At 41.4% G+C, this 27,027-nt stretch overlaps 1 protein-coding gene across 3 annotated transcripts in view; it reads left to right on the top strand.

The window, feature by feature from the left end:
- Positions 1 to 27,027, top strand: part of LOC144829132 (glutamate decarboxylase 1-like) — a 927,195-nt gene that overhangs the window by 653,325 nt on the left and 246,843 nt on the right. For all 3 annotated transcript variants that reach the window (XM_078687953.1, XM_078687955.1, XM_078687954.1), the window contains exon 6: positions 19,112 to 19,227. In XM_078687953.1, the coding sequence (XP_078544079.1) occupies positions 19,112 to 19,227 (116 nt within the window). The remainder of the gene's footprint in view (positions 1 to 19,111; positions 19,228 to 27,027) is intronic.

Genomic DNA, 27,027 nt, shown 5'->3' with positions numbered 1-27,027 from the left:
AGGCAGAGTGGGGGGGGGTTGAGCTAAATGAAAGTTATGGGAGGAGTGAGGGACTGTGCAGTCAGAGGGAGGGAAGAGGGAGAAATTACCAAGAGGGGAAACAGGGTTGTGAAGCATAGGGGGGAATGTAAGATGTGGAGAGATAGGAGGTAAGAGATCAGTGGGAGGGAAGATGATGGGATTACCAAAAGGGGAGGCGGGATGTGAGGCATAGGAAGGAGGAGAGAAGGTTGAAGAGAGATAGGAGAAGTAAGAACAGAATTGAGGGTACGAGGAAAGGGGAAGAGTGGAAAGGGGTGAGGAGAAGAGGAGAGGGAGGGGGGAGGAGGGAGGGTAAGGCGAGTTGATTGGTAGTTCAGATTGTAAGATAGGTGGATTAAATAGGGGGGAAATGGGAAGGAATAATGGAGTAAGGGGGTGGGAGAATGCAGTGGAATAATGAGGAGATGTAGGATGTAGAGGTGAAGTGGGGTGTAATGCAGATGAGGTAAGGGGGAGATCCCGGTGTTAAGGTGGCAGGACGGAAGGGGAGGGAACGAGAGAAGGGGGGGATAAAGGGTCGACCTGTGACTCCCGGGAGAGCGGTCTGAAGGAATGTGTGTGGGTCAAGGGGGGAGAAAGGGAGAAAGTAGATGAGCTAGAAGAAGAGGAGGAATCTAAAGAGATAGTAGTCACAGGGGTGGGACGAAGGGAGTGGAAGATGTGGTCAAAGAGAGAGAGAGACAAGAGTCAGCAGCTTGGATCATGACAGTGCCATTGTTATAAAGAATAATGGTGAGATTGCCATTAAAGCGAGTGGAGGGAGACATTTTTAACCGCTTCCCATGAGGAAAAGAAGAGGAGGAGGAGATGTTGAAGGATTTGAAGAAGCTGGAGGACCAGGAATGGATGTCATTAGTGAAGAAGATGAAGTAATTTTTAATCTTCCCTAGGCACCCATTATGGAATTGGTAAACAAAGAGGGAATCTGGAAATTGTTCAATGATGTTATGCTTGAACAGTTTAGCTTGTGCTTTGGACATATAAGGGGGATAAATTACTTTGAAGCAATTGATTCCAGACTTAATTCGACTGGAAGCCATGATAAGGAGATGTGGTGAAGATGTGGTGTAGTGGACAGAAAAAGGGGCCACTAGGATAGTGATGGCGCAAAGAGGTGAAATAAGAGGGGTGCGCAAATTCCGGAAATCAATGAGAATGAAACCAATAGGAGTGAGGTCAAGTCAGGAGTAAAGGTAGATACCAGACAAGGCTAGAAACAGGTAGAAAGGTACAGGGGAGAAGCAGCATTGAATCATGTGTGCATATCTCTTTCGTTTCAAATAGAGGAAGAGGAAGCACCAAAAGGGGGGTTGCCCAATCCAAGATGGCCATCAAAGATTTGAAGGCATTCCTCTTTCTGTACTAAGGACTGCCTGGTGGCAAAGGCCACCATCTTAGGGTCAGGCATCCAGGTTCTGGGCATGGGGGGCCTGGAAAGTGGTAAATAACATGGATGGTTGGGGTGTGGAAGCACCACAGAGGGCACATCAGAAAGTAAGCGAGTTATCCACAGTAATTCAGTTTAAAACCCCCAATCACCCCCTCTGTGAACACATTGTTTGAAGGGATAATAGAGCACTGAATCTTCCCAAAGTACGCAGCTGACCCTTCAAAATAGAATGGAAAGCAGCGCAGATCATTCCCATCCGGAAAAATATTAAGGCTCCTATAGATGATGTAACCAACTATCGCCTCAATTCTCAGCATCCCCTTTAGAGCAAGCTTTTGGAAAAGCATAATAACAAACATCAATCCAAATTTGTAGAAGCCTCAAATTGTCTTGATGTCTCTCAATCAGGCTTCTAGGCCAGACACATGGAGTCTCCCTGCTATTTACTTCACCTTGCGCTTGCTTTTTAATGAGCTAAATGTCTGCGCATTATATAAATATCTGCCTTCCATATAGATACAAAAAAATTCCTTATAACTATGTAGTGCTGCATCAAGAGGGTCCGATTGTGATCCATTATAGCTGCCGAAGCTGTCCACAATAGGAAAAGCAGCATGGTCGGGAGGCGGTCACTGAGGCTTCTAGAACGCAGCAATGGGACTCGTAGTTATCAGGACTAAGTGACGAACGTTAAAGCGCAATCCGGCAAACAACTACCATGATCAGCGAAATGCGTGTGCGCAGTTCAGAGAGTACTCCATTAAGCGCAAGGCATCGTTTGCATGTTAATGCGCACTACTTTAAAAACAAGCATTTGCAATGCAATAGAACTCGCATTTACGCGAGTTCTGTTGCATTTTAAACAAGAGTGCGGGCGTGCAAAAAGTCATAAAAAGGAGTGCAGGTGGGGGCTGGTGGTGGCCCAAGAAGTTATTTACTGCAAAGGGGGAGGGGGGCAAGTCTCAGGAACAAAATAGTTTTTATAGTAAAGGGGCTGATACAAATGTCAACATGTCCATCAGCAGGAGGGACTAACACGCCGAAAACCAATCAGAATGCTGCATTTAGGATGTAAGCCAATCCAAAAGATGGGTGGAGAGTGGGAGGAGCTTAAACGAAGCTTCCCTGCTATAGTATATATTGCTTGTCTCAACGAGACAGTGCAAGCACTGCCTAGGCGAGACCTAAAAAGGGGTGTTAATATACACACACTATCCCTAAATAAAGTTCTAGCGATTATAGTTCCAGTCCATTCACAGCTCATATGAGATGTCATGAGTGATGTAATGAGTGATGTAACTGACCATGTCATGAATTATGTATTGTCTGAGGTCATTAGCAGTACATTGCGGGGGCGTAAGTTATAGTTAGCTCAGATAACTATAACTGCTTAATTTCACTGGTTGTGTATGAGTGAAATCTGGGTCTAACTATACCGTCCCTGTAATCTTTGTTTTTTTCAGAAAATTTCTAGTTTTCTTTAACCTTAAGTAAGATGCATATCACAATGTTTGGTGAGGTGTTGGAAGCAGGGCCTGGCATTGTGCTGCCGCCACCCAAGCTTGCTGCTCCTGCCTTCCCTCCTCCTAGCCATCCATTGTCCAAGTCCATGTCCCTGCTCCCTTATTACAGCCCTGTGTGGCTGTTGTTCTGCTACTGGCCTTCCTGCCTTCTCTGAACAGTTAGCTTGCTGCCCCATCCACCTCCTCCCTATCCTCTGTTGTCTGAATCCATGGACTAGCCTCCTCCCTCCTGCACGCATGGTCTGATGTGATGCCACTGCCCTCCATTTAGCATGATGTACCAGTCCACTCCTCCTGCCCTCCATTGCCAATTCTATGCCCCATCATTGACCTCCTGCTTAGCCTCTGTGCTTAGCTTGCAGCCCCTATTCTCCTTCCCCCTGCCCTCCGATGTCTGTGTGCATGCCCCTGCTCTATCCTTTTTGCCAACCATGTTCCATGGACCTGCCACTCCTATCTACTCTGAGTGTTCTGTTGAGCTACCACTCCCCTCCCACCTGCCTAGCATTCTCAGATGACTGTAACCTGTCCCTGCCACCTCCACCCTGCCTGTCCACATTCCATGCCCCTATCCCCTTCCTCCTGTCTCTCATGGTCCATTTTACAGCCACACACTTCTGCCTTCCCTGTCTGTTGTGCTGCAACTGCTCCTCCTGCCTGCCCGCGTGGTCTGTTGTGAGGCCCCTTCCCCTGAACTCTCTTGTCTGTGCCTAGGTCCTGACCCTCCCTTCTATCCTCCATGGTCCTTTGGGCATGACCCTGGACCCTCCTTCTTGCCCATCATAGCCATTGTGCTGCCACTAACCCTCCCGCTTGCCATGCATGGTCTTCTGTGCTACCAGGGCCCCTCCCACCTTCCCTGTGTGGTCAGCTATCTGCCCCTGACCCACTCCCACCTTCCCTCCATGGGCTATGTGTATGCCATTATAGTCTCACTGTTGCTCTCCATGGTGTGTCTTGCTTCTAGTGCCCATCCTGTCTGACCTCCGTGGTCATCTTGCTGCTCCTACCCTGCCCCCTTGCCCCAAGCCCTCTGTGTCCATGTGCAGACCCCTAGTCCCTCCCTCCTGGCTTGTCTGTTCCATTGTAATGCACCTGATCCGTCCCTCCTGACCTTTATGGTCCGTTATGCTGCAGCTATCTCTCCTGTCTGTCCATTATGGTCAGCTAGCTATCCTTGCCTCTTTCCCCTCTGTTCTCTGTTGTCCATGTGCATGGTCCTGTCCCCTCCCTATTGCTTTCTATGGATTGTTGTGCTGCAGTTTGGTGCACCTCTCCATGTCCCTCCTGTCCTTTGTTATCCGAGTCCATGTCCCTCCTTACCCCAATTCCTCCTGCCTTCCATGATCCAATGTACCATATTTGCTAACATTTTGAACTTGGTAAAAGGGAGATTTTGAAACAAAACTGGGGTATTGATTTTCCCCTTTGACTTAAATTGAAAAAGAGGAGATTGTAGAGAGGAGACAGATCAAATAGAGCCCATTTGGGCTTAAAAACATTGGACGTTTCCTGGCTGAATCAGGTCTGTTGGCAAGTATGGTTGTACCACCACTGCCTCTTCCTTCTGCCTCACAATGGTCTATTATATTGCCACCGTCTCTCTTGTCAGTCTAATATTGTTGGTTTGTTGCCTCTGCCCCCATTTCCACTGCCCTCTATAGTCTGTTGTGCTGCCACTGCCCTTCCTGCCTGCCCAGTGCGGTCAAATTGTTGCCTCTGCATCCTCCAACCTCCCTTCAATTTTCAGAGTCTGTGCCCCTGACCTCTACCTCTCAATACTATCCTAATGAACAACTAGATTGCTAACATTCTGTATTTATTACAAAAGTGTGGAACGCCTGACGTCATCTTGATTTAATCAAAACTGTAATACCTAGAGCATTTCCTTTTGAAATTACATATATGAGAGGGTCTTATTTGCATCAAAATTATGGTTAGTGCTCTAAAAAACTCAAATGAGGACATATTTTCTGAGTTTTCAAATAGCGACAAAGCACTTTTAAATTATTTGTTATCTTTATGTTTTTTTATCCAGTTGACCACTTGATTAAATGTTGCACTTAGGGGAGAGGATATGGTGTTACTTCCAGAGCTGCAGACTTTGCAACTGGGGAACCAGATTGGAGTTTCTGCTTCAGCTCGACATTCTGTGATTCCGGTTAAATCACTTAACCTCCTCATGTCTAAAACCAAAATGAATTTGTTCTTGGTTGATGTAACCAATGCTCATGTAAAGCACTCCAATACCTGACAAGTCTGCACTATATAAGACTGCAAAAACACAAAAAAAAAAAGTGTTTTGCACATTTCTGTCATTGGACTACATGTGGGCTACATTTGGGTGATATTTGTGCTAAATTTGAGCTCTTTTGTCTCTGGTGGCCATCTTGGGAGATTTATTTGTTATGAAGTTTCCCAATTTCCTCATTTACTGCAGTCTCCTCAGTAGGAAATGCTTTCAGTTTTTTACTTTGATTCCATCAAGAAGGTATTCAGATATGTCACACATTTGCCGTAAATTCTGAAAGTTATTGTTAGACCTGGCATATTTGGCGTGGTTTCCCCCTATCTTTTTGCCTCTACCTCCTGTATTTTTTGATGCTGTGCTGGATTTCGTTTTTGCTGGTTTAGATGCTTTGGGCAGTTTGCCACTGCTGTTCAGTGTCAAAGTGCAAGTGCTCCCTGTGTAAATTGATATTGTGATTGGGTATCCATGATTGGCATATTTGTGTCACTAAGAAGTCCCTAGTAAAGTGCACTCAGTGTGCCAGGGCTGGTGATAACAAATGCTACTGGTGGGCCTGCAGCACTGATTGCGCCTGTGTGCAGTCTGTGAACTGCCATGTCCTCCTGGTCAGTGTCCCCACTGGCCAGGCCTAACCCTTCCCTTTTTGTACATGTTGGTCACCCGTATGGAAGGCCCAAGGTACCCCTTTGGGCAGGGTGCAGTGTATTTGAAAGGTAGAGCATGTACTTGTGCAGGTGACATGCTCTGGTAGTGAATTACAGCCATTTTCGTTTTTCACTATTGTAAGGCTATCTTGCCCCATTAGCTATCATGGGGGATGCTGGCTACAGTGGCTACCAGCATATCTTCCCATAGGAGCAAGATAGGACATAAAAGTCTGGTATCCCTGAACTCAGAATTTAATAACACATCTTTTAGGAAAGGTTGTTTTTAAATCCTCTGTTTGCGAACAGCACTTTTAGAAAGTTGCTGTTCTCTTGTCTGACCCTTCCGTATGCATTGGCCTGTTTGTGAATTGGCTATCTGGTTTGAGAGTGACAGGGGCTGGGAGCCCCCAGGAGGCTGGCTGGGTCAGACCTAGGCTGAATGACTGCATCTGCATCTTGAGTGGTGATAGGGGATAACACCTGGGCCTGAATAGGGTTGTGCCTGCCTTACACATTGCTGGCTCCACCTCCTGCTGGGCGGCTGATGACCCTGCCCCTCTCCCTGAAAGGAAAGGAGAGGCCAGGAAAACAAAATGCTCAAGGAACACCCAGAACTGGTTCAGACCTGGCTCAGAGCCCTCCTGCACAAAGGGATCAAAGACTTTTAGGGGTATAATTACAGGACCCCTGACTACAGAAAATTAGATCATCCTGGAAACAAGAAGGAACCTCTGCCAAGGAGAAAGCTGGAAGACTGAAGAAGAAGGACTGCCCTGTTGTGTGATGCTGGACTGACCTGCAGTTGCTTTGCTGCCTAGGAGAGGAGAAGGACTGTGTTGTTGCTTTGTCCCCTTACTTGAAGGAATCTCCAAGGGCCTGTTGTGAGCTGGCTCCCTGTTTTGAAGTCCCAGGAACAAAAGGACTTCACCCCCAGCTTGCCTGAGCTCTGCTGAGAGAGCTCTGTCCTTCCTAGAGTGCTTGGGCCAGTTGTGGTGCCTCTGGAAGTTGTACCTGTGCTGGGAAGCTGGAAACCAAGATTTGAGAGACTTTGCTACAGAGAAGTTATCGCATCGCTCGCTTGCGGAACAAATCCCCGACAGTGCGAGGAAATTCCCGCCGCTACGAAGGCTGAGATCGTCGCAGCGCCTGTTGCCGCTGCCGGAGAAGTTGCAACCTTTGTTTACGGGAAGATCATCATCGCAGCGAGCATGGTCGCAGAGCCTGTCATCACTGGGTGAGATCGCCACTCCGCTTGCTTGCGGACCGCATCAGGTCGCTGCGAACATCATCGCAGAGTCATCGCATCGAGGAGCTGCGAGAGGAAGATCGCCCCTTGATCACGCATCTTCACCCAGGAGGTCATTGCAGCCCCTACAGATCATAGCATCGTGCCTTTGCGAGGCCAAACTTCCTACGGAACCTACTCACCGGAATCCATACAAGTCATCGCCTTCCTCCCCATAAAGACCGGATTCGTCGCAACACGCCCACTGCTGCAGCAGGACTGTCGCCAACGCCTCCCAATGGTCTCAGGAGCAACGCATCACTTGTTTTCCACCGCACCCGCTTCTGCTTTGGAACTTTGTCGCATCTAAAGGTACTGTTGGCTAAACGTGACGCAACTGTGAACTTTTCACGCAACTGTGGATTGTTGTATCGCAACATTAAGAACTCTTTTGCAACCATATTTTTGAAGTGTGTATGTTGGATTTTTGTCGTTTTGGTCTTGTGTAGTTTAGATTAAATACCTTTATTTTTCTAAACTATTGTGGAGTCAGTTTGTGGTGTTTTCACTGTGTTACTGTGAGTGTTGGTACAAATATTTTACACATTGCTTTTGGATCAGCCTGACTGCTTGTGCCAAGCTACCAAGGGGGTGAGAAGAGGTTATCTAAAGAGTGTTTCCTCCTTACCCTGACTAGAAGCAAGGGTCCCTATTTGGACAGTGGTACCTACCTCTGCCAACTAGAGACCCACAGTTCTAACAGTTATCACTCTAGTTGATCATTAGATCACTGTAGTAAAGCTACTGCTCACCACGGAAGTCTGCTGCTGGTATTAAAAGTGCATGTTTCAGTCTACATGTCAGAATTTTTTAATGGAATAGAAGAGGATTTGAGAAGTCACTCAAAATGTGCCCTAATTTTTCTTTCTTCAGCACTAATCATAATTTCTATGGCAAAAGGAACCCCCTCATTGTGTTCCTTTTTAAATTAAATGTTTTAAATGTTTATTCCAATCAAGATGGCTTTAGGTGTGCCATACTTTTGTCATAAGTAAGACAGTAAGCGCTCTAGTTGTTCTTAAGAACACTCTGGGACATTCTGTCATTGAGCTATAGGTGGGCTACATCTGGATGATATGTGTGCTACATTTGGGCTCTTTTGTCTCTGGTGGCCATCTTGGGAGACTTATTTGTTATGAAGTTTCCTAATGTACTGCAGTCTCCTCAGTAGGAAATACTTTAAGTTTTTTACTTTGGTTCCATCAAGAATGCATTCAGATGTGTCACACGTTTGCCATAAATTCTGAATGTTAGCACTCTAGTTGCTCATTAGATAACTGTAGTAAAGCTACTGCTCACCAGGGAAGTCTGCTGCTGGTATTCAAAGTGCATGTTTCAGTCGGCATGTCAGAATTTTTTTATGTATTTGAAAAGGATTTGAGAAGTCAAAATGTGCCCTAATTTTTCTTTTGGCAGCATTAATCATAATTTCTATGGCAAAATGAACCCCCTCATTTTGTTTCTTTGCAAATTAAATGTTTTAAATGTTACCACTTTATTCCAATCAAGATGGCTCCAGATGTTCAATACTTTTGTCATAAGTAAGACTGTTAGCGTTCTAGTTGTTGTTTAGTACACTCTGGGACATTCTGTCATTGGGCTATACTTGGGCTACATCTGTGTGATATTTGTGCTACATTTGGGCTCTTTTGTCTCTGGTGGCCATCTTGGGAGACTTATTTGTTATGAATTTTTCTAATTTCCTCATTTACTACAGTCTCCTCAGTAGGAAATACTTTCAGTTTTTTACTTTGTTTCCATCAAGAAGGCATTCAGCTGTGTCACACATTTGCCATACAGCCTGAATGTTAGCACTCTAGTTGCTTATTAGATCACTGTAGTAAAGCTACTTCTCACCACGGAAGTCTGCTGCTGGTATTGAAAGTGCATGTTTCAGTCTGCATGTCAGAATTCTTTAATGAAATAGAAGAGGATTTGAGAAGTCACTCAAAATGTGCCCTAATTTTTCTTTCTGCAGCACTAATCATACTTTCTATGGCAAAATGAACCCCCTCATTTTGTTCCTTTTTAAATTAAATGTTTTTTGGGTTACCACTTTAATGCAATCAAGATGGCTTCAGGTGTACAATATGTTTGTCATAAGTAGGACTGTAAATGCTCTAGTTGTTCTTTAGAACACTCTGGGAAGCTGCATTAGAACACAAAGGAATCAACTGACAGTCTCTGCCCTTGTTGGATGTACATGTTTTACTGAAAATATCAGACTTCATTCTCACATGACTGAGAAAGATAATGTGAATTTACAGAAAATATGCTCTCAGTTTAGCTTATAGATTACCTTCCAAATCCCTGTGGGAAAAGCATGAGAAAATAGTTTTCTCTCAGACATGATTCATGATATCCCAGCAGAAAGCTTTTTCACATGGTAAAATCACCTTGGAACACACCACAATTCCTAAAATGAGTATTGTACCATCAACAAATGATTTATAATGTAACTAAAGTCTTAAAACCTTCTATTAACTGCAATGCTTTTTATTGAGGTGCTATCATGTATATTGGTCCCAAGATGGCTGCCAACACTTCTTGGATGAAGTGCTGACAGCCAATCAGATCTCACAATGAACTGTGTGGTTAGGCTCCGCCCAGATATATATATTTATTTTTCCATTAATAAAAACTACTGAGCGGATTCACACCATTTAACAAACAGGGTTCTTTCTGAAGCAAGGGCTACCTTTTTGCCAAATTTGGTGTAATTCTGTTCAGCAGTTCGGGCTGTAGTTGTGTCTAATGTTTCCTATGGAAAATTGCTTGGAGAAAACACGTTTTGGGACCCCCCTTTTTTCTCAGCCCCCGCTTGCAGAATCACCCCAAAAATGTCAAGATAGGAGCGGACCAAAGCGGGCCATATGTTTTGAAAATTCCGCGAAGATTTGGCAATCGGCGCCAAAGTTATTTTGGAATAGAATGTTGCGATTTTCCTATGTTAACTAGGTCCTAACTATAACTACCTACTGGCGACCGCCAGTAGGTATTTTTTATATATATATATACATTTGAACAATACCACTTACTACATACTCACTCACTCCTAGGTCTACTCGCACATCCACGCATTTACCTATTCGGTAACTGATGCATGCAGTCACTGATCAATACAGCAGTATCATATGCACACATACACCTATATATACACTCACACACTGCCACTCATCCATAGACTTACTCACACACCTACTCAGTCATGCAAAGAATCAATCACACCCATTTACTTCCATATACAGTTATACACAGTCCACCTCACTTATTTATACAAATACCAACACATACTTACTCTCTTATACAATCACTGATACAACCAAACACTCAACCATACAGCCACTCTCACAATCACTCATTATCACATATAGTCATTTATATACTCCAACACTTATGTATACTGGCTTTTACATATATAGTTACTCACATATATACCACTGAGACATCCATTCACTCACCAATGCACTCATACACACACTCACCCACCCATACAGCCCTTCACAGATGCACTCTTGAACGTATACAGCCAGTGAATCACCCACTCACACACCTATGCAAAGTCACACTTCCCGCCCACTCACACAGACACATACTGATACTGACATTTAAACAGTTTACTCACTAATCCATGCATGGTGGTGGATGCGCGTTTGGTATGCGACAGGTGTGCGGCGTCAGGCCCCGCATAATGTCACTTACGTATGCGGTTGCGCCGGGTGCGCGACTCCCGTAAAATTTTTATATTTTAAAAGTATATGTGTATAGCTTTAATATGTGTATTAAAGGAAGAGATTATCTAAACTAAATATTAAAATCACATATTTGTAATTGCAATAAAGGTACATTATTGATAAATATATTTTCCGAGAGTTGCGACCGATGAACGTTTGGTTTGCGATAGGACCGCGGTTTCCGGCCCTGTGCCAGGTGCGCGACTCCCGTAAAATTTGTATCTTTTAAAAGTATATATATAAAACTTTAATATATATATTAAAGTAAGAGATTATCTAAACTAAATAGAAAAATCATATATTTATAATTGGAATGAAGTTATATCATTGTTAAATATATTTCCCTAAAGTCGTGCCGGGTGCACGCTGGTTGCGCGCCCGGTGCGCGAACCCCACGTCATTTGGAAAGAAAGCATCTTATTGGTTTACAAGGTTTTGTTTCTAGAATGTGAAGGACCCCTCCCTTTTTTTCATGCCGTCATCTACACTCTGGGAGACACACCTGTTGCGTTTGCTAGCTACCTTTACCTTTTTTTGATGTTTTTTCATCCGAAAAATGGCTTCTTCAACTGATGTCAACTTGGTAACAGAGGAAGAAGAAGAGATTCATTAGAAGTAAAAAATAAGAAAGAATCTTTTGTTTGGGCCTTATTCACAATTCCGGACGTGGAGAAGAAGGTCAATGCTAGAAAAGTAAGCTGCACTCTATGACCGAGGATTCGTGTGGCATGTCCAGCATGCTGAAACATCTCCAGACACTACATCCTCTGTATCTGGCCGGCGAACAACATCGTCGCGCCCAGGAAGCTGCTCAGCATGATCAACGTGCTGCTGGACTGGTGCACAGTCAAAATATCGATTCCTAATTATCGACTTACATTAATATCGAGTTTAAAATATCGAAGGTGAAGAATATCGAGGTCAAGACTATCGTTGGACAGAATATCGACCCTAAGGTAAGTAATATCGATTTTTTTTATATCGATGTAAGTAATATCGAAGTTAGTAATATCGATACCAATTATATCGATGTTACTAATTTCGATGTTACTAATATCGATATTTGTTTGTTGTTATGTATGTTGTTATGTATTTTATTATGTATTTTATATGTATGTGTTATATATTTTTTTAATGTATTTTATTTGTTTTAAATTATGTGTACTATTTTTGTATATTAAAAATGTTATTTTTAATTTAATTTTATGTTTTAGTATTGGAGCAGGCTGTGGGTTTATAGGGGTATAGGGTGGGAAGTAATTTAATTATTGTAAATTAATTATTAATTTTTAATAATTGTAATTTAATTTGTATTAATTTTTGCGTTTAGGTTCTGTAGCGGGTTGTGGGTTTATAGGGGAATTGGGTGGGAAGTAATTTAATTATAATTAAGTAATTATGTATTTTTTATTGGTATTGATAATTTTTTTATTCCTAATTAATTATTAATTGGTGAATACTTATTTTAATTGCTAATTAATTTTTTAATTGGTAATTAAGGTTTGTAATTGGTAATTACATTTTGTAATTGGCAATTCATTTTTGTAATTGGTAATTAAGGTTTGTAATTGAAAATTAAATTTTTTAATTTGCAATTTATTTTTTTAATTTGTAATTAAGGTTTTAAATTGGAAATTAAATTTGTTAATTGGCAATTAATTTTTTACAATTGGTAATTGATATTTTTAATTGTTAATTACTTTTTATTATTTGGAAATTTATATTATTAATTGGTAATTAATTTTTCATGAAAAATGTTTTTTATTTAAAAATAAATGTATTGTTTACCATTTTTTAATTGTTAATCAATGTTTAATTATCAATATGTTTTTTGTTTTGACAAATATTTTAGTGTTCAATATTTATTATTTGGTAATTTATATTTATTAATTCATATTTATTGGTATTTAATGTTAATTTATTAATTATTCAATTTTAAATATGTTTTTAGTCATTATAAATGGGTATTTGCAAATGATGTAGAGTTATTTAAAAATTAAAATTTTACATATTTTATTTACAACAATTATTTATAAGTATGTTATATTTACCTTCTATGCTATCCAATGCACTCTCTGGAGTTGGAATAGTAATTTTTACCCCTACGCTATCCAACGCTTTCCCTACTGTTGCACTCTATGGAGTTGGAATAGTAATTTTTACCCCTACGCTATCCGACGCTTTCCCTACTGTTGCACTCTCTGGAGTTGGAATAGTAATTTTTACCCCTACGCTATCCAACGCTTTCCCTACTGTTGCACTCTCTGGAGTTCGAATAGTAATTTTTACCCCTACGCTATCCAACGCTTTCCCTACTGTTGCGCTCTCTGGAGTTGGAATAGTAATTTTTACCCCTACGCTATCCAGCGCTTTCCCTACTGTTACACTCTCTGGAGTGGGAATAGTAATTTTTACCCCTACGCTATCCAATGTTTTCCCTACTGTTGCACTCTCTGGAGTGGGAATAGTAATTTTTACCCCTACACTATCCAACGCTTTCCGTACTGTTGCACTCTCTGGAGTGGGAATAGTAATTTTTACCCCTACGCTATCCAACGCTTTCCCTACTGTTGCACTCTCTGGAGTTGGAATAGTAATTTTTACCCCTTCGCTATCCAACACTTTCCCTACTGTTGCACTCTCTGGAGTTGGAATAGTAATTTTTACCTCTACGCTATACAATGTTTTCCCTACTGTTGCACTCTCTGGAGTGGGAATAGTAATTTTTACCCCTACGCTATCCAACGCTTTCCGTACTGTTGCACTCTCTGGAGTGGGAATAGTAATTTTTACCCCTACGCTATCCAACGTTTTCCCTACTGTTGCACTCTTTGGAGTGGGAATAGTAATTTTTACCCCTACGCTATCCAACGCTTACCCTACTGTTGCACCCACTGGAGTGGGAATAGTAATTTTTACCTCTACGCTATCCAACGCTTTCCCTACTGTTGCACTCTTTGGAGTGGAAATAGTAATTTTTACCCCTACGCTATCCAACGCTTTCCCTACTGTTGCACTCTCTGGAGTTGGAATAGTAATTTTTACCCCTTCGCTATCCATCACTTTCCCTACTGTTGAATCTCTGGAGTTGGAATAGTAATTTTTACCTCTACGCTATACAACGGTTTCTCTAATGTTGCGCTCTCTGGAGTGGGAATGGTAATTTTAAGTTATATGCTATCCAACATTTTTATTATTGTATTTTTTTTACTGATGGATTTTGAATAGTATTTTTATTTATTTAGTTATTAAATTTTTTTTGTATAAATTTAGATCATGTCGTATATAATTAATAAAAAAAATATTAAAGGTATATTTAATTTTTTTAATTTATTAAACGTAATTCTTTACTTTTTATTTAGGTTTTTGATTTATGTTTGTAAATGTATTTGTAATTTATAATATTTTTTATTAATTTATAAATTATTAAAATAACTATTACAACGTATTAAGTATGTATATATTATATATTTTATGTATATGTTTAATTAATGTATTATTATATATGTATTATTTATTAATTTGAAACATTATTAGATATTTTTAATTATGTTTATTTTATTTATTAGTGTTATTTACTTTATTTTACATTGATATTTTTACAGAAAAAAACGATATTTTTAACATCGATATTTTTAACATCTATGTATTTTTTCCCATATTTTGTACTTACCATGTTGTAGATAGGATGTCGATATTCTTGCCTTCGATATTTCTGCATCGATATTCCTGTAGGTCGATATTTTGTAGGTCATATTTTGACAGTGATTCTGCTGGGCCAAGCACCTCTGTAGTAAAACAAGGACCTGACATCTGTCCAGAGTTCGCTAATCTGAAACAACTTTGCATCAAGTGCGACGCTATAGTGTGTTTTGGTGAGCAGTCTGGTCATGCTGTCGTTTCTGCCGCAAGAAACTACAAATGTTATTTTTTTTTGTTGCTGCATTTTTTCCTGTAATGACTGTTTAATTGCAAAGTTGGACACTTTGTTCTGTTGTTTTTCCATTTTTTTTTTTAAAACACCAAGAAAAATTACAAAACATTAAAAATTATAAAATCGAAAAAAGAAGAAAAAGACAGTTCTGTTCAGAACCACCTATTCTGTTTAAAAAGAGCAATAAGTGTATGGTACTGCCAAGATGATTGCATGGGTATATATGTAGAGTTTGAGTGATTGAAATAGTGCATGGGTAGTGCATAAGTGATTGTATGAGTGCATCACTAGTACTTGTGTGATTGGATGAGTGCATAGGTAGTGCCTGGGTGACTCCATGAGTACGTGGGTAGTCCCTGTGTGATTGGACAAGTGCATGGGTAATGCCTGACTGATTGCATGAGTGCATGGATAGTGTCTGCTGATTGGATGAGTGTATGGGTAATGTCTGGCTGATTGAATGAGTGCATGGGTAGTACCTGCATGATTCGATGAGTGTATGGGCAATGCCTAGCTTATTGTATGAGTGTGTGGGTAGTGCCTGCCTGATTGCATGAGTGCATAGAAAATATGTGGTGATTGCATAAGTGCATGCATAGTCCTTGCATGACTAGACGAGTACATGAGTAATACCTGGATGGATGCATTGGAAGTGCATAAAGGATTGTAGCAGTACGTGTGTTAGTGACTGGGTCATTGCTTGGGTTCTGAGTGGATGATTAGAGTACTGCAAGGAGAATGCGTGGTGAATTTATAAGTGCTTGGATATTGGTGGAGTGTTTGGATTAGTATATGGCAGTGGCTGGGTGACTGGAGGAGTGCACGGGGAGTGACAGGGTGATTGCTGGACTGCATGGGTACTACCAGGGGAATTGAAGGAGTGAATGAGACATGTGTAGGTGGTTAAAGGACTGCATGGGTAGTACACAGGGATTGTAGCAGTGCATAAGTTAGTGCCTGAGTAATTGCATGAGTACATGGGTACTGACTGGATGATTAGAGTACTGCAAAGAGAGTGCATGGTGAATTTATAGGTGCTTGCGTATTGGTGGAGTGATTGGATAAGTACTAACACAAGTTAGTGCCCGAGTCATTGCATCAGTACATGGGTAGTGACTGGGTGAATAGAGTACTGAATAGAGATTGCTTGGTGAATTTATAAGTGATTGGATATTTGCGGAGTGATTGGATAACTTCATGTTGCTGGATGGATGATTGGAGGAGTGCATGGGGAGTGACAGGGGGATTGCTGGAGTGCATGGGTACTACCTGAGTAATTGGAGGAGTGAATCTGTACTGTGTAGCTGGTTAGAGGTCTGCATGGGTAGTGCATTGAGGATGGTAGCAGGGCATGAGTTAGTGTTTGAGTCATTACATGAGTACATGGATAGTGACTGGAGGATTAGAGTACTGCAAAGAGAGTGCCTGCTGAATTTATAAGTGCTTGGGTATTGGCGGTGTGATTGAATAAGTACATGGTGCTGGATGGGTGAATGGAGGAGTGCATGGAAAGTGACAGGGGAATTGATGGAGTGCATGGGTACTACCTGTCTAATTGGAGGAGTGACTCATTAGTTTGTAGGTGGTAAGACGTCTGCATGGGTAGTGCATAGAGGATTGTAGCAGTGCATGAGTTAGTGCCAGAGTCATACCATGTGTACATGGGTAGCGACTGGATGATTAGGGTACTGCAAAGAGAGTGTATGGTGAATTTATAAGTGCTTGGGTATTGGCGGAGTGATTGGATAAGTTCATGGTGCTGGGTGGGTGATTGGAGGAGTGCATAGGAAGTGACAGGGGGATTGCTGGAGTGCATGGGTACTACCTGTGTAATTGGAGGAGCGAATCAGTAGTATGTAGGTTGTTAGAGGTCTACATGGTTAGTGCATGGAGGATTGTAGCAGTAGATGAGTTTGTGCCTGAGTCATTGTGTGAGTACGTGGATAGTGACTGGATGAATAGAGTACTCTAAAGAGAGTGCATGGTGAATTTATAAGTGTTTGGGTATTGGCGGAGTGATTGGATAAGTAGATGGTGCTAGACGGGTGATTGTAGGAGTGCATTGGGAGTGACAGGGAGATTGCTGGAGTGCATGTGTACTACCTGGGTAATTGGAGGAGTGAATCAGTAGTGTGTAGATGGTTACAGGTCTGAATGGGTAGTGCATAGAGGATTGTAGCAGTGCACACGTTAGTGCTTGAGTCATTGCATGAGTACATGGGTAGTGACTGGATGATTAGAGTACTTTCAAAGAGAGTGCCTGGTGAATTCATAAGTGCTTGGGTATTGGCAGAATGATTGGATAAGTACATGGTGCTGGATGGGTGAGTTGAGGAGTGCATTGGGAGTTACAGTGTGATTGCTGGACTGTATGGGTACTAACTGGGAAAATGAAGGTGTGAATAAGCTGTGTGGGCATGCGTAATACACGTGTGATTGTAGCACTGGATGTGTTAGTGTCTAAGACATTGCATGAGTACATAGGTAGTGACTAGATGTTTAGAGTACTCCAAGGAGAGTACATGGTAAATTTATACATGCTTGGGTTATGGCGCAGTGATTAGATAAGGACATGGAACTGGCTGGGTGATTGGAGGAGTGCATGGGTAGTGAGAAGGAGATGGCTGGACTACATCAGTAGTGGTCAGGGGTTTGTAGCAGTGCATGTATTAGTACCTGGGGCATTGCATGAGTACATGGGTAGTGACTGGATGATTAGAGTACTGCAAGGAGAGTGCATGGTGAATTTATAAGTGCTTGTGTTTTGGCGTAGTGATTAGATAAGGATGTGGAACTGGCTGGTTGATTGGAGGAGTGCATGGGAAGTGACAAGGAGATTGCTGGACTGTATCAGTAGTGCTCAAGGGATTGTAGCAGTGCATGTGTTAGTGTGTGGGTCATTGAAGGAGTGCATGGGGAGTGACAGGGTGATTGCTGGACTGCATGGATACTACCTGGGTAATTGGAGGAGTGAATCAGTAGTGTGTAGGTGGTTACAGGACTGCATGGATAGTGCACATGTGTTTATAACTGCTTGGGTCTTGGCAAAGTGATTGGATAAGGACATAGGACTGGCTGGGTAATTTGAGGAGTGCATAAGTAGTAACAGGGAGATGACTAAACTGTATAGGTAGCAGTCAAAGGATTGTAAAAGTGCATGAATTAGTGCCTGGGTAATTGCATGAGTACATGGGAACTTATTGGATGATTAGAGTACTGCACGGAGAATGCATGCTAAAATTATAACTACTTGTGTTTTGGCGGAGTGATTGGAATAGTACATGGTAGTAGCTGGGCGATTGGAGGAGTGCACGGGGAGTGAGTTTGATTGCTGGACTGCAAGGGTACTACCTGGGTAATTGGAAGAGTAAATCGGTAGTGTGTACGTGGTTACAGGACTGCATGGATAGTGCACATGTGATTGTAGCACTGCATGTGTTAGTGCCTGGGTCATTGCATGAGTACATGGATAGCGACGGGATACTTAGAGTGCTGCAAGGAGAGTGCATAGTGAATTTATAAGTGCTTGGGTCTTGGCAGAGTGATTGGATAAGAACATAGGACTGACTGGGTAATTGGAGGAGTGCATAGGTAGTAACAGGGAGATTACTAAACTGTATAGGTAGCACTCAAAGGATTGTAAAAGTACATGAATTAGTGCCTAGGTAATTGCACAAGTACATGGGTACTGACTGGATGATTAGAGTACTGCAAAGAGAGTGCATGGTGAATTTCTAACTGCTTGTGTTTTGGCGGAGTGATTGGATTACTACATGGTATTGGCTGGGGGATTAGAGGAGTGCACAGGGAGTGACAGCGTGATTGCTGGACTCCATGGGTACTACCTGGGTAATTGGAGGAGTGAATCAATAGTTGGTTACAGGACTGCATGGATATTGCACATGTGATTGTAGCACTGCATGTATTAGTGCCTGGGTCATTGCATTATTACATGGATAGTGACAGGATACTTACAGTGCTGCAAGGAGAGTGCATGGTGGTTTTATGAATGCTTGAATTGTGGCAGAGTGATTGGATAAGGACATGGGACTGGCTAAGTAATTGCAAGAGTGCATAGGTAGTAACAAGGAGATTACTAAACTCTATGGGTAGCTTCACATTGGATGTCGTCATCTGTTATTGTAAGCTTGAAAACAGATCAGTCTAGTTTAAATTCGTTTGGTGCAAATTAGGCGGGACTATGACGCACTTGACAGTCTAGAAGTGACCAATGGCATTTTTTTTTAACTGTTGCACAACTTATTGATTTTGTATTGCTTGTTAAATGTTGTTTATTTTTCATAGGTGGGTCCATGTCCAACCTGTACAGCATACTGGTCGCTCGTTACAAGCGCTTTCCTGCTGTTAAAACCAAAGGCATGGCGGCTATTCCAAGCATTGCGTTATTTGCTTCTGAACATGTAAGTATGTGCACCAAAATGTTGCTAGCTGCCGCTATTATTTTACATCAAAATTTGTAGCTAGGGCGAGTATCTATTGGGCGGCCTATGCTGCTATGTGAATTCACATGTTTTTAAAATGAAAGAACTACTAAATCTGGACAGTTGCATTCCTTAATTTACACATGCTCTCTAATTTGCTTTCATTTCTTGCATGTGACGATATGGTTAACGTAAGCTGCTACATAAATTTACTCAGCTGCAAAGAACCAGCGCGCGACAATAAACATAATGGGTCCAATTTTTTTAAAACAGGTGCAATTTACACTACATTACAGCTTTGCATGTGTGTAAGTTATACTATCTAGGTTGTTCACAAAGCATGTATACTCAAATAAGTCTAGTGTAAGCTTGTGTAATGCCCTTCATTATCTTTTCCCGTCCACTGTGCTTTTGCCCACTGTGCCACTCTAGAATGGGATTAACTTTATGTAAATCAGACTTGAGGCCTGACGTCCTAACCTATTTTGTGGTCACAAACGCTGTGATTAAAAATAAATAGTGTTTTGACTGAAAACTAGGTTGCTGTGTATACTAATTCCATTTTAGGAGTGGTTAAACTTTTACCAACTCAGAAAATGGGATTGTGAATCAGTGTGAGATGTCAGTGTCTTGAGATCAAAATCTGATTGCAAAACATTGAAAAATGGCTGACTCCCAAGTTGGATTTATAACCTATTCACCAAAGGGAAGGGGCTCTTTTGGGATCCTGTCCTTTGATGTTTTGCCCCCTCTGGCTAGGGGTTACAAATGAAGTGCCAGGAGAAGCAGGGAGCAAGCTACAGGTCACAACTCCGACCCCTGACTACCTCCAAATGATATCCATGATAAATGGGGTTTGTAGTTGGCTAGGGTATGCGCCTAAGCCAGGAAGAGCCCACCACTCTAATCAGGGCATGTAAGTTACACACCAAAGAGGACTTGTGCTCACCACCTGATAGCTTGGTGAGGAGCAGTCAGACTTATCACCAGAGGCAATGTGTAAAGCATTTGCTCAACACACCCTTGCCAGTGACACAATAAAAACACCACAAAAGAGACTCCACTGAGGATTAAATAAAAATATGGTTTCTATTATATATAGATCACAAGACCAAAAATGTAGCAGATCATAAATATTGTGCAATTACTGAATAATACTTAGCATTCTGATAATGCAAGAACCAAAATAGTATGCATTATGAAATACCTTGCAGGCTCCATGGAAAGTAAATATGGCTAAATTACTTGAATCATAAGTACAGTGCATATGGAGCAATTACTGTAATAGGGCACTGTATCCTGATAAAGCAGGAATCCACATAATAAGCACCATAAGATCAGTGTATACCTAGACCATGAAATCGATCAGGTTAGGGATACTAAAGGTACATAAATAAACAGATTGGCGTCCATAAGGCATCTCGGTTGCAACAGCACGCAAATCACCATAAACAATAATCGGGCGCCAGGAGACCTGCATGCCTTCTAAGTCAAATACTGTTGATTTTCATGTCCTGTAGAAAGAATCTAGTGGCATATTATCAAGCCTGTGCGATAAAATTATCGCCGCTTTATCGGCCGAAAACGGCCGATAAAGCGGCGATAATGGGCTTGATAATATGCTCAATGGAATTCCAATCGAAGCCCATGTTAGATGTGAAGACATCTAACATGGGCTTCGATTGGAATTCCATAGAGCATATTATCAAGCCCATTATTGCCGCTTTATCGACCGTTTTCGGCCTATAAAGCGGCGATAATTTTATCGCACAGGCTTGATAATATGCCCCCTAGTTCTGGCCTAAGACACCGAGCGCAGGTGGGCCTGCACCCGTCTGAGGCTTTTTCCGGTAGTTCCCTAGTGCAGGGCTCCTGCACTCGCAGGCTTCACTGGTGGGCCTCCATCAATGATTCACCATGCCAGGTAATGATCATCCCAGGTACTAATGCTTCAAGGTGTGGCTTCCAGGAGTGGGGGCATCCCCACACTGTCAGTGGTTGCAGGGAGACCTCACTTGGTCCCCTTCATGCAAAGTTGTAACAGGGCAGCTGCCCCCGAACGTGCGGTGCAGCTGCAGTTGGTCTAGGAAATATGGCTGAATGTGGATGGGGGAGACTTCCTTTGGTCTCCCCTGGTGATCTGTGTCCACCCTACAACATACCCCTGGGACTGCGGCACTTACCCTGAGCGTGCCTCCAACCCCATCAAACTTGCTGTTGAGTGAGAGGGCACAGGTAGCTTTGACTGTGACCCTTCAGCCGGGTGTCTTCTCCTCAATATAGCAACAATGGGGCGACCCTGTGTCCCTCAGAACCTGGATATGTATGTAATAGGCTACAATGGTTCTGTTGGGGAGAACCCATTTGCTTTAAAAAAATAAAATGAGGGAGAACCAGGAAGAGTTGCTTGATACCTATTAAATAAGTATGACAAGTATAGTGTTTACATTGGGTAAATCATGACACGCATATCAAATTACGTTTGAATGCATATCAAATGATGTTGGAACACAGATTAAAGCAAAACACCTACTAGTATATGCTTGCAAAAGACTCTTCTTTTATATCAATTTAAGCTTAAGTCTATATTTACAAGTAATCAGAAGGCTGTCAGTACAAGAAATACTGACAAATTTGACATGTGGTACGATGACATTAAATGTTCAGTGACAGGGATGCACTGCATATATACAAGGTGATATTATGTACAATTTAATTACACAAAGAATTGGAATGCAGTCAAAAAGTGGGTAAACAATAACTCTGGTACACAGCAGGTTTGCTTATTGATTTGACACCCAGAGATTTGGTCGATCTGAACCATTGAATGTCATGGCAGGTCTTCTTCAGGACAGGTGGGTGTGTTGACAGCCCAAAAGGTGGGGTGACTCGCTGTGGCGTCGCTTGCTCTGTGAAAGTCTTCAGATGATCTGCATGTATAGGGTGTCTTCTCCTTAACACTATGGAACCAAACACAGGGAGGGGCCTCCCAGAGTGGCAACAAATACGTAGTAAAAGGGGAGTTTAAGGCTTGGCAAGTCGCTTTAAATGTCAAGTCAATGTGGTAGTAAACTGCGCACACAGGCTCTCTAGTGGCAGGACTGAGACAGGTTTGAAAGGCTACTTCTGTGGGTAGCACAACAGTGCTGCAGACCCACTAATAGCATTACATTTACAGGCCCTGTGTATATGGTATACCACTTTACAAGGGACATATAAGTAAATGAAATATGCCAAACAGGTGTAAACCAGTCATACCATGTTTTAGAGGCAAGAGCATGTGTACTTTAGCACTGATTAGCAGTGGGTAAGTGCCCACACTCCAATAGCAAAAATAAAGAAGGTCAGAAAAATAGGCAGAGGAAGGCAAATAGTTTGGGGTCAACCCGCCAAAAGGGCAAGATCCAACAATAGCCTTGTTTCCCTTGAGGACTCCTGACTGTTTAAAAATGTAAATTATTTAAAGGCAATCACAGACCTTTTGGTCTATTGAACTTATCAGGCCACCATCTTGGTTATTGCGAGCAATCATAGTGAGTCAGAAATGGCGACCTGCTGAATGCATATTAATTAGGCATGGCAGTCCGCAACTCACTACAACTCTATATTTTGCTAATTACTTCTTAGTATAGAAGGTTGTTTGCAAAATCAAACTCCATAAAAAAAACAGTTTCTTTGTGTAAGCCTAATTCACTGCTGACTTTCTGCTAGTCCTGCGCCAGGGCACTCCTTAAAGTAGCTGCACGCAATATAAATAGCCTATTATATCATATAAAAAAGGTACTATTGCGTTTTTGTGAAGGGAATCTTCCTACATCAGGACCTTGGTTCTACTCCAGTAGGATTATGCATATGGAAGTGTAAGTCGTTTACCAAATAGTCCTATTAATTGTTTTGCATTATGCTACAACCATAAAAAAGGAGACTGTAGTGGAACAGTAAACTTACCAGCATGCGTCGTGCTACTTGATAAAACCGTAGATCATATTTATATGTAACTTGCTGTTATGACCCATTTTTAGGTTGCGCATTCGAGACCTCTTGTATATACTTTAGTATATACTTATATGTGTATGCACTTTGGGGGCTCTGGAGATCAACCTTAGGACTTTTTCTGCTTCTGCTTAGGTACTTTTTAGGTCTCGCTGGCGGTGCAGCGCAAAGCGCTGCAGCCAACGAGACTTATAGTCACCGTGTTTGCCTCCAAGGGAGACAGACCTGGAGACAGACCTGTGCACGAGCCGATTGTAGTATGGGCACGAGCCGATTCAGGTCTGTGAAGGCGCTTCACAGTGGAACAGCTTGTGCGCTGCAAGTAACAATTATCACAGCATGAGACCCCACTTATCACAGCATGTCAACAGGCGCCCCAGGCTGCTGGAGCACTCAACTATAATTAATGTGCAGTTGAGTGCTCCAGCAGCGTGGGGCGCCTCTCTGCATGCTGTGATAATTATCACTTTGGGGCCTCATGCTGTGATAATTAGGGCGGCATGCTCTATTTGCAGCACTGAACATTTTCAAAGAAGGCGAAGCAGCGACATTCATTGGAGACACTCACCCTCACGCCCTCACCCCCCTCACTCGCCCTCACCCCCTCATACCCCCTGACCCCTCACACACCTCCTCACCCTCACCCTCACACCCCCTCACTCTCACACACCCTCACACACCCTCACCCTCACTCACCCTCTCACCTTCACACACCCTCTCACCCTCACACCCCCTCACCTTCACACACCCTCACCATCACTCACCCTCACACCCCCTCACCCTCACACTGCCTCACCCTCACACCCCCTCACACCCTCACCCTCACACCCCTCACCCTCACACCCCTCACCCTCACTACCCCTCAACCACCCTCACACCCCTCACCCTCACCCTCACACCCTCACACCCCCTACCCTCACACCCCCTCACCCTCACACACTCTCACCCTCAACACCCCTCACATACCCTCACTCACCCTCACACACCCTCACTCTGCCTCACAACCCCTCACCCTCTCACCCTCACTCTCACCCACCCTCACCCCCCTCACCCTCACACCCCTCACCCCCTCTCACCCTCACACACCCTCACTCACTCTCACACCCTCACCCTCACACCCCCTCACCCTCACACCCCCTCACCCTCTCACCCTCACACACCATCACCCTCAAAAACCCTCACCCTCACATACCCTCACCCCCCTCACCCCCCTCACCCTCACTCACCCTCACTCACCCTCACACACACTCACACACACACCCTCACATACCCTCACCAGCATAGCATAACAAAACATAGCATAGCATAACGAAACACAGCATAGCATAACAAACAAAAGCATAGGATAGCAAAGCACAGCATAACAAAACAAAGCATAGGATAGCAAAACAAAACATAGCATAACAAAACAAAGCATAGCATAGCAAAACACAACAAAGCATAGCATAGCATAACAAAACACAACAAAACATAGCATAGCATAACAAAACATAGCATAACAAAACATAGCATAACAAAACAAAGCATAACATAACAAAGCATAGCAAAACAAAACATATCATAGTAAAACAACAAAACATAGCATAGCATAACATAACACAACAAAACATAGCAGAACAAAACATAGCATAACATAACATAAAACAAAGCATAGCATAACAAAACATAGCAAAACACAGCAAAACATAGAATAGCATAACAAAACAAACCATAGCATAACATAACAAAGAATAGCAAAACAAAACATAGCATAGTAAAAAAAAATTAGAATAGCTTAACATAACACAACAAAAAAGCAGAACAAAACAGCATAACATACCAAAACATAGCATAACATAAAACAAAGCATAGCATAACAAAACATAGAATAACAAAACATAGCAAAACACAATAAAATATAGCATAGCATAACTAAACACAACAAAACATAGCATACATAACAAAACACAGCATTGCAAAGCATAGCAAAACATAGTATAGCATAGCATAAGAAAACACAACAAAACATAGCATAGCATAACAAAACACAACATAGCATAGCATAACAAAACAAAGCTTAGCATAACAAAACATAGTATAACAAAGCATAGCATAGTATAACAAAACATAGCATAACAAAACAAAGCATAACATAACAAAGCATAGCAAAACAAAACATATCATAGTAAAACAACAAAACATAGCATAGCATAACATAACACAACAAAACATAGCAGAACAAAACATAGCATAACATAAAACAAAGCATAGCATAACAAAACATAGCAAAACATAGAATAGCATAACAAAACAAACCATAGCATAACATAACAAAGAATAGCAAAACAAAACATAGCATAGTAAAACAAAACATAGCATAGCATAACATAACACAACAAAAAAGCAGAACAAAACAGCATAACATACCAAAACATAGCATAACATAAAACAAAGCATAGCATAACAAAACATAGCATAACAAAACATAGCAAAACACAATAAAATATAGCATAGCATAACTAAACACAACAAAACATAGCATACATAACAAAACACAGCATTGCAAAACATAGTATAGCATAGCATAACAAAACACAACAAAACATAGCATAGCATAACAAAACACAACATAGCATAGCATAACAAAACAAAGCTTAGCATAACAAAACATAGTATAACAAAGCATAGCATAGCATAACAAAACATAGCATAACAAAACATAGCATAGCAAAACAAAGCATAGCATAATAAAACACAACAAAATATAGCATAGCATAACAAATCATAGCAAAACACAACAAAGCATAGCATAACAAAACAAAGCATAGGATAGCAAAACTAAACATAGCATAGCATAACATAACAAAACAAAGCATAGGATAGCAAAACAAAACATAGCATAGCATAACAAAACATAGCATAACATAACAAAACACAACAACACATAGCAGAACAAAACATAGCTAACATAACTTAAAACAAAGCATAGCATAACAAAACAGCAAAACACAACAAAACATAGCATAGCATAGCATAGCATAACAACACACAACAAAACATAGCATAACAAAACACAACATAGCATAGCCTAACAAAACAACACTTGGCAAAGCATAACAACACACAACAAAACATAGCGTAACAAAACACAACATAGCATAGCCTAACAAAACAACACTTGGCATAGCATAACAAAACATAGCATAGCATAACAAAAAATAGCATAACAAAGCATAGCATATCAAAACACAACAAAACAAACCATAGCATAACATAACAAAGAATAGCAAAACAAAACATAGCATAGTAAAACAAAACATAGCATAGCATAACATAACACAACAAAAAAGCAGAACAAAACAGCATAACATACCAAAACATAGCATAACATAAAACAAAGCATAGCCTAACAAAACATAGCATAACAAAACATAGCAAAACACAATAAAATATAGCATAGCATAACTAAACACAACAAAACATAGCATACATAACAAAACACAGCATTGCAAAGCATAGCAAAACATAGTATAGCATAGCATAACAAAACACAACAAAACAGCATAGCATAACAAAACACAACATAGCATAGCATAACAAAACAAAGCTTAGCATAACAAAACATAGTATAACAAAGCATAGCATAGCATAACAAAACATAGCATAACAAAACATAGCATAGCAAAACAAAGCATAGCATAATAAAACACAACAAAATATAGCATAGCATAACAAATCATAGCAAAACACAACAAAGCATAGCATAACAAAACAAAGCATAGGATAGCAAAACTAAACATAGCATAG

Source organism: Lissotriton helveticus, chromosome 4_1 (genome assembly GCF_964261635.1).
Source record: "Lissotriton helveticus chromosome 4_1, aLisHel1.1, whole genome shotgun sequence".
NCBI lineage: Eukaryota > Metazoa > Chordata > Amphibia > Caudata > Salamandridae > Lissotriton > Lissotriton helveticus.
The sequence above is the reverse complement of the archived record's forward strand: the minus strand, read 5'-3'. Positions and strand labels throughout refer to the sequence as shown.